Here is an 18,505-nt window from a genome sequence, read left to right as displayed (position 1 = left end):
TCAATAGTTAGCTAAAATAGAATTAGCATTTTTTGAATAAATAGCATTTCATGACTTTTATTGCATTCCAAATTAGTCCATGTAATTAAGTTAGTATTCAATTAGATTAGTATAGTTAGACAAAGTATAATTAGTGATTTTCAAATTTTGGATGAAGGGCATAGGTGTCAATGTGCAAGAGTGGCGATTTTGGGCATGAAGTGGTTTCTAAATTTTGTGGGTTTTGGTTTTAGAAAGTTGACTCATTTTCAAACAACCCAACCAAGAGGATCTTTTCATCTATGTCAATTTAGGCAATAGACTTAATTTTCATTTTTTTCCCTAAAGCCTTCTTGATTTGTTTTAGAAAGAATATCTTATTTCTTATTCAAGCCAAAAATCATGTGGGCCCAATAGAGCTGACAATTTTTTACTTTGAAGAAGTCAAGTATCTCCTTTAGGCAAGAGTGTATGGGGCCTACTTAACTTCAAATTTGCCACTTAACGTTATTACCTCCTTTCAACTAATTACATAGTATAATTAATTAATTGCATATAATTTTTTAGGAAACATTTGAATTAGGCGTGTGGAGTAGTGCATGCATTCATTTTTTTACATTGCATTCTTTGCATTTCATTTTAGTAAGTTTTGACTTTGTGTTTGATTTTCAAAATCGTGTAGGGTGTTTAATTAGGTAAGTCTAATCTTTGCTAATTAGTAATTAGCCCTAGTGGGGTCCACCTAGGGGGAGTGAGCCTCTAAGTCAAAGTCAACTTCAAATTCACCCCTTAGTACTCTAATTAGATCAATTAACCCTAGTTAGGTTTAAGTTAGTTTTTGACTTTAATTTAAAGTTAGTTTTAAATTCAATTTTCTTTTTCGAGTTAAGTAGTTAGTTTATATTAAGTTAATTTCATTAGTTTGAATATTCTAACTCTTAGTTGTATTTTAGTTTAATGGAGTTTAGTAATTGCATGTATTTCAGTTATTTTAGAACTAACTTGTATTTCTTTCAAATAACTTAGGTTTTTATGTTAGATTGAATTCCTTAGTGTACTTAGTGTTATTTAATGTCCTTAGATCTGTAAATGTCTGTTTTTCCAAGTGTTTTAAGTTAATAGTGCATGTATTGAATTATTACATGTGAATAGTGCACTGAATTTCAAAATTGGATTTTACAACATTTTGCAATCATCATTTTATGTGCATTTTTTCAGAGTTTTGCTAAAATTTTTATTTTATTCTTTTCATTGGTGTGTTAACTATCAACAGACCAAAAATCTTCTCAATTGGACCTGATTTGGTCTAAGTTTTAAGAATTTTTCAAAAAAGGTTTTTAGGGTTTTTAAATTTCGGGATAGGCAATTTCTAAGATTTTATCGGATTTGAAACGCTTATTTCCGTAGCTTCCGGATGAATTTTTTAACTTTATAAAAATTAACAGATTTTTGAATCTGTCAGAAATAGAGTAGAGGAAATTTCATCAATTTTGGACTTTGTTTGCCCCTTCAAACAGTTTGTTTTTTAAAACCTGTCAGAATTCAATTTTGCACTATATTGAGGGCAAAATTGTAACTTTGTTAATTAGTTAGTTTTTGATAGTTTTCTTATGTTTTTTCATATTACTTAGTGTGTTTACAATAGTTAACTTAGTTAGATTTAATATAATTAGTTAGTTTAATTAGATATTGTTGTTTTAGTTTATTTTTAATTTAATTATAATTTAGAATTAGTAATTAATTTTAGAATTAGTTTTAATGTAATTTTTAGAATTACTTATCATAATTATTTACTGACTTCTTATTTCTGTGTTTTAGGTTGACAAGCAATTACAAGTTAAAGGGTAATCTCGTCAAGCATGAGAAAGTTAGAATTAGTGAAAAGATGAAAATGCCCCTGTGATCTGGAGAAGGTTTGAGCAGCCGAATTCAGAGTGTTTTAGTTATTTTTTAATTATTTATTAGTGTGTAATTCAACTATATTTATTTTAATTTATTGTAAACAATTGTTATATTAATAAAGTAAAATTTTTAGAGATAATTACGAATATTGTCCCATTTCCTGAGGATTCGATCCGTACTTGCCACATTCATGGAAAGTCAATTTTTATACTTTTGGTTGACGATTTTCCAAATGTTTTATTGAAAATATATATTTTAAAAATATCACTGCAAAAAGATCAACCAATATTATGTTCATGTTTTGAATCATATTATATTTTGATTCAGTATGTCTTTTCATCCAGTTTTATATGGATCAAGTGTAATTGAACTAGGATCTATTAGATCTATTGTTTGGGTCAAGATTGAATCTGATCGGTATTAGATCAGATGTTTGGATCCAATAAGGTGACACAAACCTTGTTTTGATCTAGTAAATTTTTTTGAATATGGTTGAATTTGTATGGATTTGGATAGATCAAAATATGAATAATATCAAATTGATTGAGTATAGATCCAATTGTATGAGTTTAGATCCAAACAATATTATTGGATCTTATTAAACTTAAATGGATCTAAATATATCCACTAATAACTTCTAGATTTAGAAAATATAATTAAACAACTTGAACTAATATTATATTTGAATAGGTCATTTTATGAGTGTTTTGAGGTTATTTAGATATTAAGCAAATAACTCAACTTGGATAAGTATTAAGATCCAGTCCAAAATTATTTTTTACTCAAAGCTCATAGAATAATATGAACCCAGTTACGATCAGATACATGTATAATTTTTTGCTAGTTCCTTAATTAGGTTCTCTTATTGAGCAAATCTAGTGTTAGATTCGGATGCCTGGATATGAGATATGTATCTAGATTTGATCCAAGTTTTGTGATGGATTCGGAAAAGTATAATGCCCCTATATGAGACATGGATTCATATTTGATCCAGAGTTTATGGTAGATCTGAATAGTAACTAGGCAGATATTGAACCTAATAATATATTTTATATGAGTCTTTGCTTGACCCAGATAGATCCAAATAAATAGAATGGTGGATATGTGATGTGGATCCATTTGCATTTGAAACATATGGTTATGGATATGGATTTAGATTATGGTCAAATCCTGTATGATCCATGGTTTTATTTAAGCTTGTATAGAGATCCATTTTAATATGAACCGTATTGGACTTGATGAGAACATCTCAAGTTGCATTTGGATATGGTCTTATACAAATCCAATGGATTTTGATTTAGAACATGAGCGGATTCGGTAATGGATATAAACTTATATGTTCACAAGCTTATGGTTTGATTAAAGCCATGAAATTGACTTTCATGTTTAGCATATTCAAATGGTAATGAGATAATTTCTATTGGATATGAATTTGGTGCATATCCAAATTGGATTTGGATATAGAGATTTATGCTTTACTTCATGATGAAAAATCAACCTAGTGTGTGAATATCCTCATGATGGTGATATATCATGAATGAAAAGTCCAGCTAGTGTATGTAAAACCTCATGATGTCATGGTTTAATGCAAATATTGCTTAAATTCAATACATTGGAATAATGAGAGTTGAATTATAATTTTTGTACATGTATATGTGAATATTTATTTATATATACTGATAAATAATCATCATAAATAATTCTCCCTATGGTATACTTGTATGAATGCATGAAGAGATTTTTTTCATGCTTTAAAAGCTTATGCATGAAATGAAACACGTGTTAGTCAGTCACATTTATAACTATTTAAATCTGGATATACTGATCTAAAATGATTAGGTGGTGATCAACATGTGATAGTGCACATGGATAGTATCAGTATAAACTATAATGAAAGTTTGAAAAGTAAGAGTATTTGCTATGTTTGGCAAATCATAGATTCATGAATTAATAAATTTTATAGTACTCCATTAGTGTGCATACCTATGGTATGGTAATGAAAGAGTCATAAAAAAACCCATGACTATGTGAGAACCACGTTATAATGTATTCATTTTTTCTTTAAAACTATTGACTGCATGATTCAATATGTAGTGAATGGTGAATACTTGAAATAAATTGTTGCACATTAAGGGTTATGATAAAAATTTATGACATAATAAAAAAATAACGTAGTTTGTGAATAGCCTCATGATAAAAATATATCATGAAGGAGAAATCCAACTAGCGTATGTAAAACCCCTTGATGTCATGGCAAAACCCATATGGTTATGTGAAATGAGTGTGATACATAATGCATTGGTTATGATACAATGTGGGTGTTCGCCCCATATAGCCAAGTGAGAGATGTTGGATCTTGGTACGGATCCAAGTAGTGAATCTAGGTATTAGATCAAATGATCTAGAGTAGTGGGTCAGGAATCCAATAACCCACTTACGTAGTCGGCCATTATGTTGTGAACTACTAAGAGAGTGGAAGGTCCCACATCACATTGGATTTTCAACATGTTTGGAAATCCAATGAGATGGTTATGGCTCGATAACGGTTACCTAGGGGAGGATAAGTATCCCAGCCCCTGCCTCTTCAAACACAGTGAGAGAGCTCAATAATTTCATCAAGGAATCCCTTGTGAAGTAGGTCGTTAATCTATTCCCTATTCACTTCTCCTCTATTACCTAGAGCTCGCCTTCACTACGCACACCACAGTTCTAAATCCTACAACCTGCTTGTCTTTCGCATCCACATTTGCCCTTGCAAACCACCACCGTTAGCTAAGTCTGATCGACCAGACCTTCGCCTCTCACCCCTTGTTCTTTCCCTTTGTCCCCATTGCCCTTCCCATTCTACCCAAACCACGACGGACCCGCTCAACACCTGCTATCCCTCCTTTCACTTCTTCCCTGTTTTTGTCATCACCCAACTGCCAGCCGGTGAAGGGCTCGTTCTATGGATCACACCGCTAACAACCACCGACCGGCGTCAACCCTGGTCGCCTGCTGAAGGTCCTCCCAACGACTCCTCCTTGGTGGCGGCATAGTGACAAATATCACCAGATCTATGAAAATCACGCAATAATAACATGAGAAATTGCCTGAAAGTTTAAAATGATATTTTCTTGTGAGAATTTCAAAATATCGCGAGATTTATGAAAAAACATAAATACCACAATTTAAATGTGCAATATTTATGTTTTATATGACTATTTATCGTAAAAATACCGCATGCTTTTATTTTTAAATATTTTTTATTAATATTTTCTTATAAAAATTTTTGTTTTTTACATTTTAAAATTTATTTTTTATTGCCAAGATTTTGCCAAAAAATGCAAGATTTATAAAAAAAATTCAAATTCTTTGTGAGTTTTTGAAAGACTATATTTTACCGTTTTTAACTTTTGTCACTATGACGGGTGGGCTAGGTTTTCATAACTCTAGCTCACCACCCTTTTTCCACCGCGAGACTTCCTACACGATGGGATGGACCGAATTAGTTCATCCCAGAACCGGTTCTTTCAATTGCTTCCCATTTCAAACCTGGTTTTGCATACTTGCAATGAATGATGCATATTAGGTTTGTGGAACAACCATTGATCACTCTTGGTTCAGAACTTCACCAAACTCCTCTAGACCCAACCCAAGGTGAATCCTCTTATATTCTATCCACTATCCAAACCCAATCTTCTGATATCCAAAACCAATTGGATATACCTCCTAGTGAATCCCATCAAACCAAACCTTGGGCTCAGATCTAAAAGACTCTTGCACCCATTCTCCCCAACCCAGACTTAGTCTAAGTGGTAAACTTGATTGGGGATCTTAAACATGTGGAGCATGGAGAGATGGATATTTTGGTACAACAGATCCAACCCGTATCCATGACAACTTCAATTGGAGCATACTTCTATTGGATGTGTTTGATCCATTTAATTCAGATCTACATAGAGGTTTAGTAGAATACTATGGATGGTTTGACAGGAGTATACTTGACTTTTCTGCAGTTCACATAGTGGGTCGTGCTCAATATCCTCAGTTTAAAGAGCATGGTTATGTTCACCTTGCAAATTGTGAGTACTTGACCCGAACAACATAGCGGAACTGGAACAAGAGCAAGTAGGATCAAGACTTGAGCGCAAGTCTCCTCCGAACCGAGGAGAATGATGTAGGAGGAAAGCAATGCAAACCAATTCTAGCAAGATCCATTTGAATTCATCTTAGATTTTTTTTTTATCTTTTTGGATCTTTGTATTTGGATATTTTGTGTTTGGATATTGGATCATTGTGCATGATTCATATCTTTAATATAAGTTTTATCTTTTTAGAAAATTATTAGAATAGGAAGTTGTTTGATTTAGGATTAGGAAATTTTCATTTATTTATAGATGAGAGATTTATGTAATAGTTCAATTGATTGGGATATGAAATTCAATTATTTTATTTCTTTTAATTTCAGTTAATTTCCAGTTTCTTTCTTATTTCCTGCATTTTCCTGTCATTACCTGTTTTTCTTAGATAAACTGTAGTTTTGTAAAATTTCCTTGTAAGATTACATCACTCAGACTCGAATTCAGATGAAAACTCTAAAACTAAATCCAAATCAAACTAAATGAATTTGTTGGCTTCCCTACCAACTGGGTATAGTTGGATCTGAGGTCTTATATCCTACAAAGGTCCAGCCTCATTCACAGCTCCACCTTACCAATGTTCTCAGCTTTTGGATTTTTGAATTTAATTCTTTTTTCTCTGTAGGAAACTGTGTTGGATCATATTTCGGATCATACAGTTTCGCAATCAACATCATGATATAAAACAACATATAAATCATGATTAATAGTAGATCGAAACAAGAACATGGAGCAAGCATGACATTTTCCACATCAAACCAAAATCCAGACATGTGCAAAAGAACAAACAGATGCAAAGAACATAATAGAAACAACAAGAACATGTTTAGATTATGCAAAAGGCTAAGGCGTACGAAAGTACTTCCCTTAGAGAAGATTCGCCCCCACATACAGTGCAAATCAGGGTTCGGCGTCCTTCCCCCAGGATACAATAGCCACGACGAACCGAACGGTGCACGCCGGCGGATTGTCCTTCGAAAACAACCTCCACGAACGGTTATGAAACGTGGAAGGACCCGTTAAGGATTCTGAGGAGACGTGATCCGTTAACGGACTTCGAAAGATCGAGATTCGTTACGAAATCCGAAGAGCCATAACGGGCACGGACTACGAGGAGTCATGACCCATTACCATTTCCCATAACCCATTACAGAATCCAAATATCCAAATAAACTTTGGGTAAAAAGGTACTTTGTCTTGATTGGATATGGCCCTAAAGGGCCAATTACCCGAACCCGTACCCGGCCCGGCCTGGCACAACGGCGCGCCCGCCCGTGTGTGTGGTGGTCATCCCACTCTCTTGTTCTAAAAAACAAGTGTATGAGTTCACATGTGGCTTATAAAGCCCACAGAAAACTCAAGCACAAGCAATATGGGACTATTCCACCTCATCAAGACCACTTCCTCTAAACAACCCAGTTTCTTCTTTGAATTTTCTCTCCCTTCTTACACCTAACAAACTGCATGTCAGACCAAATGTTTATGACAAGAATTTAAGTCTTTATCATTTGCGGAAAGAAGAAATCCAATATTGACAATCCTTGAGCTTCTCATCCTGACTGGTTCTTGATATTTAAGAAAAACAAAGAAAGTTACATATGACAAAAACTTGACTCATGCTTCAACAAATGGAAAAATGATTTTATGTTTTTCATGAACTAAAGATTATGCAGAAAGCCTTTTCACTAATCTGCATGAAAAATGCAAACCAACATATGTAGGACAAATCAAGCCTCAAGCAAAGGCCTCCAAACAGAGGAAAGAAAAGGTTATCTACATAAATGTATCAGTCTTTGTCATGTCTCCTGCTGCTTCAATGACCACTTGCTTTTCTGAACTTTCCAGTTTTACCTGATCAAAAGAAAAGGTTGGTTGTGTTACCCACAAGAAGATGAGAAACTCTATAAACTTTAATGCAATGGTCGGGAAATTTCTAACAGAAATCATGCTGCTCCTCATCTATAGTTAACCAAAATTTGGAACAGTTAATGGACAACATGATTGTGTATGACTAAGATTTCTCCTCATCTATAAGCAGTACAAAGTGGAGTGAGTTCATAACACACATCATCATCATCTTGGACTAATGGAAAATAAACAGGCAGTTTATGGAAATAATAGCAGAATATCCGATGGTCAGACTCGGACCTTATTTTGCAATGCTTTATCCATTGAAAGGGCAAGAGCTGATCAGTTCGTATTGAATATAACCGATCATCGGTTATAGGCAATCACCACCACACATCTCACTTTAGAAATATGAGTGGGCCCATGCACATCTCAACCAAGTAAGATGTGCAGTTGGGGATTGAATATAACCCATAAATCAGTAATATTCAATATGACCTGAACATCCTTTTGAAAGAGCTGTGCCTGAGGTATACAATGACATTTTTGCCTTGCTCTTTGTAAAACAACCCATCTTATGTCAGCTCATGGTTTTCTGTTAAATAAATGAACAATGAATGTATTCTGGTAATTTTCTTCCCGCTAAACAAAGGTCAACTGAATGAGTTTAGGACCAAGGGTGTCTTCTAAACTTGAATTATAAAAGCAGATGGCTAAATATAATAACTGAAATGTTAGGCAGCTTCTGTAAATAGCTGATAAGTTTGGAGGTTTTTTTTTTTAATTACTCTAGAATTTTTCCCGTACAGAATTCAGATGCTCAAAGAAGAAGACTGAAACTTACAACGGACCCCTAGTTTGGGGGCAAGCTTATTGGTCCAGGGGCGACTTGATCCACATGGCTGCCCTTGTTTCTAGGTTTGCGAATTAGTGAACCTATTGCCTCATGTGACACTTTTTTTTTTCTTTTTCTTTGAAGCAGTTGCAGAAACCAATTCAACTTTAAACACTTCTAGTCAAAACTAACTTCAACTGGAACCTTTTTCTCATTACAGAAACGACTCCCAAGTAATACTATATATCATATAAATTAAATATTCAAACTGCAGGGCAATCACATGCTACAACTCAAAGTCACTCCTGTCAAACTTGGATCATTGTTTGGGAATAAAAAACAGCATCCTCATGTTTTCATAGCGCTCTAATTCCAGAGTTCATGGGAACATGAATCATCTCAGTTTAGCACCAGTCGGGCACCGCTAATGGACTTGATCAACTCGTGCAGCTCAAGGGAAATGAATTGAAGAAAACCATTAAAGTGGTTTAGTCTCTGTAATTAAAGACAGTGCCCTAATGGAAATGATGAAAAGTTTTCAATTTCTTTGTCTGCCTAAATATATGGATGTGCATCAATAAGGGACTTCTCTTGACCTAAAGCACTTGCTTGGCGCTTCAAGCAAATCCTTCCTGCGAGGCTACCATTAGTAGGGCAGCCTCAAAGCAAGTACATTAGGATGCAAAGGAAATGGACTTTGGAAGGGCCAGCCCTTTTTCATGCGCAGCTTTACCCAGGAAGCAAAATGAGCTTTGCCAGGTGCTGGAAGGTTGAAAGGAGAAGTGTTATAAGCTTTGAGTGGAAGCTCAGGTAAATGGTGGCAGCAGCTCTAACAGCCTTAAGGTAGCAAAATTCCTTATCACATAAAGTAATGACCTGCACTAATGGTGTCACGACTACCCCGCTGTCTTGGACATTAATCCAATGAAATTTAGTTCTCCATGAAGATGCAGAGTACCAACACTATCACTCTTTGGGGCATGGAATATCCTCACCGATAAGACGGATAAAATTTTTTGTGAGAAAAACTAAACGCAGTTTTAGCCTTTTGCAGAAAAGAATGCTATACTATGTATTGTATGCACTCACCTGAAACGGACCTTCTATCTTTGTTTTCGATTGATGCCTCTCTCTAAGTGACTCAACTGGTTGGAAACTCTGAAATACAAAAAGATGTAAAAGAAACTAAACTCAAAAACATTAAATAGCAAACGAAACGGTCCAACTGAAACAATTTCTTAAAACAGTGCAAGAAAATGCACTCATGTTCTAAATTGCTTACTAACAATGCAAGTCTTCAACTCCTTTAATATCAGCAATTTCTCAAGCACCATTTCTAGCCTCTCTTGAACCTTCCATCTCAGTTGGAGATCTTCTTCCATCCTCTTCATCGCCCGGTCCCTAACCGCCAACATATCCTCTGTTTTGGCTTTCTCGATGCGGAGACGTTCGTTTCTCTGCCGGATCACCTCCAATTCCTCTGCAAGAGATGCATCCATGTCATTTTTCACCACAAATTCTATTTTCTCCAGCTCAAACTTGGGGCTCATTTTCCTGTTTCCCTTGTCTCCAGCCAGTGGAATGGTTATCCGCTTATCGTTCGAGAACCAGCCTCCGGAGTCCAAACATTTTTTCAACTGGAGAGCTTTGCCAGCAGATCCGGTCATCGACCCCGTATGCTGTTTTCCTTATCGGAATCTCCGGCATTCGGAATCATGCCGGCCAGATCCACGGGTTTCTTCCACTGGAGATCTTTCCCCTTAGATCCGGCCATACGCCGGTTCTCCTTGTCGGCAGCTCCATCGATCGGAATCGTGATCCATTTGTCATAGGCGGCGCGGTTTCCGGCGAGATTGATGATGTTGGTCACCGGAATATTCTTTGGGGTCAGCGGTTTCCTGAGGATTTTCAGCCGGGAAGTGTCCGCTGGAGTGATGGGTGATCTGGTTGACGCCATATCTCTGTGAAGAGAGATGACGAGGAAACGATGTGTGGAGTGTTGGTAAAGTGTGTGAAGCTCAATGGGCTTGAAAGCACCACACTGTTGGTTTGTTTGAAATAGGGGTGCTAACGGTTACTGCTTTATACTGTTGGGTAGTTTGAAATAAAGACGGCGGCAACGGCTACTTCTTCATATTTGAATTTTTGGTTGACGGTACTTTTTGGTAGATTTGGGATTCCCAGGCCCCGGCATGTGGGGGCTGCAACGAGAGCAGACTGATTCTTCGGTTATATTCAATCCTCACCGTACATCTCTGTTGATGGAGATCTACGTGGGCCCCACACCCACAGTTCCCAAGTGAGTTTGAGATGTGCGGTGGGGATTGAATATAACCGATAATACGTTGTATAACAACATGAACTGATCGTTCTCCTCTTGGCTGCAACAGTTTGGATCTGGTTCATTCTCACCTTGTTAGTTTGGAGTGGATCATATCTTACCCGGATACGGATCTTTTACTGACTCCAAATATTCAGCATTGAAAACACCACAACAATGGATGGAATCATGATATCTTCAAAATATCACCAATATTTGTGACTACCAATATAGCAGCATCAAGGAATCAAAGAATGTCCAATTATATCTTTACTGCCCATTACATGATATGGGTCATACTAACCCGATTTGATCCATATGCAGTGCCTACCAACAAGCTTTACAAGCGCTATAGCAATGTTGTTAAAATCGGTTCACTAGGTGAATTGGTTTCTTAAAAAATCAAAAAATTGAATCGGGCTGAATCGATCAACTTTTTACCACCAGATGTGTCATTAAAAAATAAGAAATATTAAAAAAAAAAATTTAACCCTTTAAAAAATATAAAAAATGAATTGAAGCGGGCCCTTTTGAATCATCATTGGGCCGATTAGATCTAAAACAGCTGATTCAGACCCATTTTAACAATGTTGGGCTTTAGGTACTCTGAATAATTGTTTGAAAGGTGAGTTACATTACATTTACGCACAATTGTATCTTACGTTCAACCAAATGCAAGTCAGTCTAAGATGGATGTCCTACTGACTCAGATCCACTTAGACAGGTCCGCTAAGCTCCACCACCCATGATCAAATAAGAAGCTTTCAAGCCTTTGGCTTAGTGGGGATGGGACCTAGGCTTCTAGGCAGGTGGTCTAGGTTCAAATTCCATGAATGTCACTCCTTGCTCAAGCTGAAGCGTGGTGATTCCTTGAAGGCAAGGGTAAGCCCACGGAGTTTTGCACAGACAGAAAAATGACTAAGTATGGAAGGCGAAGCCATCCCGGTTAGGTCTCTGATTCTGGGGGCAGTTTGTCTGTGTAAGAAGTTCCAAAACCTGAATCTGACAACAGAGGGAAGAACACAGACCAATTGAAAAAATTTGAAATGATTCGGTTCTGGTTTGGGAGCCGTACGTATAATATCCAGTTCCAAGGGCAGGGTGCAGTGGACCACATGGCACATGATGTAGGTAAATCATGACTGGTAACTGTCATATTATTGTATTTTAGTCATGACTCAGGGGGTGTCCTACATCTAACCCACGCTCTGTGGCACTCTCTCTCTCTTTTATTTCTTATATGTTTTTGTTTCTTTTTCGAAACTATAGATTAACTCATTAAACTTCTTTTTTGAAACTAGATTAAATCATTAAACACATTTCTTGATCAGGAAATCAACAAAATTCATTTGATAGATAAGTTTGACTTGTCTAAATATATCACGCAAAACAGAACAGTAGAATTTTTAAATTTTTTGTAAAAAAAAGGAAAAGGCTTATATATACATATAGGCACCTGAGGTATGGGAAATGTATTTTTAGTCACCTGAAGTTTCAAATATTTAACATAGATGCCTACCCTTTTAAAAAATGCTCAAGTCAGGTTTGTGACCGGGTTTGGTGATAAATGAGAAGACCCTATTAGAATCCAGGAGGGTCCCATTAATATGTGGAGCTGGGTATGGTTTGTGAGAAATTTCATAACCCAGGCCCGACCTGAGTCCCAATTATGGTAGATCCGATTAACCCAAGTTCAGACCCGGTACCATCATCTCAAATCAGGTTTAAGTCTGGTTTCACGGTCAAAACCAAACCCGACCTGTTGACACCCCTAATCGTTGGGTTATTGTACACAAAAAAAGTTTCTGTCCTTTGACATGTATATGGGATGATCCTAGCCCCCCAACTGATGCAATTGAATAAACTAGGATTCTTTAAGGTGAGAAATGTGGACCAATCCTAATCGTTGGTTGGATGGCAAAGATTGAATGTAGGATGGATCCCATCATACGTCAGTGTCAGTGATGTGATTCATTCTCGAGCATAAGAATAATTATGATGACGTAACTATCGAACTTAAACAACCATGCAAGTTGCTCGACTCATAAAGACAAGCAGCATCTTGAACAGAGGGAGAAAGGAACCAAGATAAAAAAGGACAAATACTTTATAAAAAAAAAAAGGTCTTTTTTTTTTGTGTGTAGGGGCACTGCAGGCTTATCATGCAGCTCTGCTGCTGATGGTCATTCATCTCGATGACATCACACCTATTTCAAGAAATACCTATGAGTGGCTGTCTGTCAAGCAGGTCGCTGCATGCCCACCATGCGGGAAAGCTGCATATAATGTGAATACTATTTTATATTCAATCTCTCTGACATCCACTGCATCAAATTCAAACAACGATTCTTCTCTGTACTAAAATACCGAGGAAATAAATTTTTTTTAATATAAGATACTTTAACAAGTTCCAATGTATTACTTATCCAAACTTGATATAGATAAATTTAATATCCATCATAAAATTTATGAAAAGCTCCTATATATATAAAGTTTCTGACAAGAAAAATAATAAGTGGATGGTGAAGTTGATCCTCCAGGCAATGTTCTATGTATCAAAACAAATCGGTCCCCAAACAATCCGATCCTGGGGGTTCCTCAATTATGAGGATTTAAGAAAATCAGCCATTTTTGTGCGTTTTTCATAAATTTTTTTTGGTACTAAAGATGCAAATGGATCGGAATCTCAGGATCTCTATCCGAGCACTGAATGGATTAGAGATCCGTGGAGTTGAGGCATTTTTAGCCTAAAACAAAGATCTCAGTTGAAGGAGCAAAACGCAGTGCATTATCAATGAGCTAAAGGTATCTTTAAACGGAAGGCTTAGACAGCAACAGAGAGTTTTACTACTGTACCCAAGAAACGGTCGCATTTCGGACCCACCAAATTCCCAAACACCCAATCCCCCAAACAGAGAACTTTGAAGAACAGAGTCTTGAAACCCAGCACCAGCAGTCATGGCCGGGAAAACCTCTACGAGGCTGGCGCGTTATCCCTCTTGTTGTGATGCAGCGCCCGCCGGAGCTCGTTGTAACTGCCCTTCAGCTGCCGGATCACCTCCAGTTTTGCCTCAGACGCCGCCGAGACGGCAGCTTTCAAACGTTCGATCTCCTCCTCCAGCTCCGCGGTCCTCGAGTCGGCCTCCCGGATCTGCTTCCCGTCTGCCGCAGTTCTGGCGACCAGGCGCCCGAGCTCCGCAATCAGTTCGTCCCGGTGCTTAGTCATTTTCCAGATCTGGACCTCAGTGGACTTGGACTTTGCCACCAGATCCGCAATCCGAATATCCATTCTACCGTTTTCGGACACCAGCATGTCGTACTTGAGCTTCCAATCGTCCAATTTCTCCGAGTCGTCTACCCTCACCGTCTCGTGCCGGTTCCCTATATCTAATTTCTCAGCCCTCAGTTTCCCCAGATCCGATTCCAACGACTCGGCCTTTGAGATCCACCGCTGCAGTTCGGCTTCCAGGTCTGACCGAGTCTGAGACACCTGTCGAAGTTCTACATTTATCCGCTCAATCATCCTCGCTGATTTCAGCATCGCCTCCTCCAGGGCCTTGATCCGGGCTTCCAAGACTGCCTTTTCCGAGACGATACGGCCATGTTCCACCCTTGCGTAGTCCAATTCCCGACTCACTTTCTCCAACTTTCCATCCACAACCAATTTCTCGGCCTGTACCGTCTCAACCCGGTTCTCAGCTTCCGATTTCTCCGCTTTCACTTTCGACAGGTGCAATTCAAGCGACTCGGCCTTGAGCTTCGATATTCCGAGCTGCTCCTCCAGACTTGAATGCGAGATCACCAACCCGAATAATTCACGTTCCAGGAAAGATACTTCCGACGATGATTTCCGGGCAGAATCTGTCAGTTCACGGAATCGGATTTCAAGTGCATCATTCTCCGAGACGAGACCATCATACAGCGCTTTCGCATCGCCCAATTCCCAATTCATCCCCTCCAGGCGAGCCACCTTAATCGAGTACTCGGTTTTCAGCATCTCAAACCGGTTCTCGACTTCCGATTTCTCGTCTCTGAGTCGTGATATTTCCGATTCCAGAGATTCTCCCTTTGACCTCCATCGATCGAGCTCCGATTCCAGGATCTCCTGAGATTTTGACAAATCTCCGAGCTCCTTCTCGACGCGAGACTTCTCCGACGAGAACTTACCGGCTGCTTCCACAATGGCGCGGTCCTGCTTCTCCGATACGAGACTGTCGTGCCTCTGTTTCGCCTCGTCCAATTCGCGCTTCATGCCCTCCAGGTGAATCTCCCGAGCCGAGTTCTCGGCCTTCACTGTCTCGTACCGGTTCTCCAGATCTGATTTCTCGTCCTTCAGCGTTGCCATCTCCGATCCCAGCCGCTTACGTTCCTCTTCCAGATCCAAACGGGATCTCGACAGACGGGCGAGCTCTCTCACCATCTCAGATTTCTCCGATGCGAACAGACGCTGGAGTTCGGCCACTCTGGCCGCCTGCAGATCGATCTCCGCCGTCCGTTCACCGATCTCCCTGCGAGCTTCGGCGAGCTCCGCCCGCAGCCTCCCGGCTTCCTCCTCCAGCTTCTTCGCCGAGACGTCGTACTCCGATTTTCTTGTCTCCATCTCAGATCGCACCTGCTCGATCTCCAGCTTCGCCATCCTCGCCCCCTCCAAGGAAGCGCTAAGCTTCTGCCTCACGCCCGAGAGCTCCGACTCCAGGAATGCAACCTTCTTCGGCAGGCTAACGGGGCTCCCGTTCACCGGCGTGACCAAACCCGGATTCGTGACCGAGTCGTCTAAACCTTCCGAATCGGAGGAGGACGAATCGCCATCTTCGCTGTTCTTCCTCAGCTCGCCCGTCACCAGGTCGTATCGCTCGGCGAGGGACCGGTACATGCGGTAGAATTCCTCGACGAGGGAGACCAACTTGGGACGCTTCTCGTAGTACATCTCGGCCTTGCTCGCCAACGAGTCGGCGTCCTCCTCGATCAGCTTCAGCATCAGCTTCACGCTCTTGTCCATCTCTGAAAAACCAAACGAGCGATTCAGTTAAGCCGGACTCGGTTGATTGTGGCACGTGTGCAACCAATTGAAAACGTCTCCAAGTTCACTATCTGCAACTTTATATGTCAGTTTACGAACTTGGTCACATTTCAGGTGATAATTCCATCCATGCCAAACTAGCGAATATATGGTGGTTCTGAACCACCATATTCCACGGTGGTAACAAACTGTTGGCCGTTGGATCATCCCAGATGCACGGCTATTTCTTAGTGAGACTCCAAATATCATTTTTTTCATTGAAACCTAAACATCTAGGTGTGAATTCCTCTTAAATCGACCATGCCCAACACATTTATGGGATCGGCAAAAATAAAACACCACCCATTTGTCCTTGTATACATTAGGTTCCAGTTAAGTTTGGTTTGGATTTCAGGTCCATAATAGTCTTGGGTCTGGATTTGAGCTGGATATAAAAAAAGGTTCGAATACAAAACATGTTCGGGCTTGGATCAGGATACGAAAGGGGTTGGTTAGAAAATCGTTTATGGTATTTGGGTTTGAGTGTGATTTGCATAAAACTATTTGGATTAGGTATTAAACATGGATTAGGTCAATTGATTCAGGATCTATATTTTTCATGCTCAATAACTGACCTGTTTTCAAAATGGGTCTGGGTTTTCAGAATGCCGAAATCGATGGGTCTTTTAAGATCGGGTTGGGTCCGATAGGTTCAAAACAATGGTTGGGTTTGGGTAACCCGATCTGATCACATCCCCAGGTGAAACGGTTGGGGTATGTCCGATCATCAAACACGACCTACCAGCTCACGAAAGGACAGAACAAGAACTGGATCAAGTCCAAACAGCATCCAACCCGATCCAATCCACGTAACCCCATGTGGGTCCACCCGTCGCTACCCAAGCACTTGCTCTCTGTGTCGGAAAAGATTGCACCAATAATGCACGGGTCAGTCATTTTGGAGCGGATAAGGTCCGACACACTTCGGACCTACCACCATCCAAGCAATCTGACTCTCAAGAATCTCAACAAACCAAGAGACTCTGCGACTGCGAGCCTACTTCGCCCCAAAAGACTTTCTGAATACGACCAGTCGGCTCGTTACCAAACCGGACCACAGACCACGATTAAGCACAGGCTTGCGAGCGAAAACTCGGTTCTCAAAACCGAGTTTTGGTGTCAAGAAGGAAGAAAGGGGGAGACCGACCTTCAAGATTCTGGGCGAGCCATTTGGAGTTCTTGGGAGTCGTCGCCTTCATCTTGTCAGAGCTCGGTTTGCCGCAAGAAACGAGAGGGGAAAGGGAACGCCTGCTTTATGCAATACTCTGTTCAAGGAAGAGAAAAAGAGAGGGTCACTACTTAAAATAACGTCTGATAACCACAATTAGCAAGATGCAAGCACCAAACAACACAACCACAAGAAACCACAAAAGTAATCGATTTGGAAAGATGAACCAAAAATTGGAAAGAGCAGGAGGACAGAGGAGGGGAACGGGTTCTTGCCCGAGACAGTTGGATCAAAATCGATTTGGAAGGACACCCCTACAGTTCCTTGCTTGCTTTCACCAAGAACAATCGAGCGATTAAGAAAGAGACACGGAGGAGGAGGATGGAACAAGAGAGATGGAGAGACAGAGAATTAATGACGAATGGGGGAAGTATCATGCTGGTGGGTTCACATGGGCCTCCATTTTTAAATGTAAAAAAAAAGAAAAACAGAGAGGAAAACCTCTCTATCTTCAACCCAAATAAGATGAAGAGTGGACAACTAAAAATCCAGTGTATTTCAGTCATTCGACTATGCAGCCAAAAACTCTCGAGAAATAAAAATATTTCGAAAAATCCCGTATAGTAAAACAAATTAAAAATTTTAACAAATGATTTTTATGAAGAAATAAAAATATCCAGAAACAAAAAACACACGTTTTTTTATAAATAACCATTAAAAATATAAATATTGCATTTAAACGCGATAATTATGTTCTTATAAATATCGCGACATTTTGAAAATATATCAAGAAATTACTGTTTAAAACTTTTAGGTAATTTCTCCTAATATTTTCATAAATATCTCGATATTTGCCACATTCAGGAGCAGGGTAAGCACCCGTAGTTGGAGGAGACCAGTGACGAAGCTGCGAGGGGTTTGCACAGTGAGATGGGGGCCTAGGCCGGCAGTCTAGCTTCAAATCCCATGTGCGTCACTTTTTGACAAGCTCAAGCGTGGCAACCCTTTAGAGGGCAAGGGGTAAGCCCATAAAGTTGATAGTGATAGTAAGTTAAGCAGGCAGAGCCAGGGAGACTTAGGTCTCTGATTCTGGAAGCGGTTTTTCCGTGTAAAAAAAAAAAACGGACAACCTCATCTGAATCGAAAGGTTTGCAATGTAAGTACCGAAATGCCTTGAAATGGGGCAATAGTAAACCGAAGGATCAGAAGATTCAGAACCACACCTCTCTTTTACAAGACTCTGATCTGTTAGGGCTAGAAACGCCCAACTCAA

General features: G+C 39.3%; 1 protein-coding gene across 1 annotated transcript; it reads right to left on the bottom strand.

The window, feature by feature from the left end:
* Nucleotides 1-13,770: 13,770 nt before the first annotated feature.
* On the bottom strand, nt 13,771-17,317 carry LOC149846342 (uncharacterized). Its single transcript, XM_089997957.1, has 2 exons — nt 17,212-17,317; nt 13,771-16,006 (listed from the first exon to the last, which is right to left on the bottom strand). Exons 1-2 carry the CDS (start codon nt 17,261-17,263, stop codon nt 13,980-13,982), a joined length of 2,079 nt encoding a protein of 692 aa, XP_089854083.1. The 5' UTR covers nt 17,264-17,317; the 3' UTR covers nt 13,771-13,979.
* Between the last annotated feature and the right edge of the window lie 1,188 nt (nt 17,318-18,505).

The sequence above is a fragment of the Nuphar pumila genome, chromosome 2 (assembly GCF_984573655.1).
Source record: "Nuphar pumila chromosome 2, dmNupPumi1.hap1.1, whole genome shotgun sequence".
Taxonomy (NCBI): Eukaryota; Viridiplantae; Streptophyta; class Magnoliopsida; order Nymphaeales; family Nymphaeaceae; genus Nuphar; species Nuphar pumila.
The sequence above is the reverse complement of the archived record's forward strand: the minus strand, read 5'-3'. Positions and strand labels throughout refer to the sequence as shown.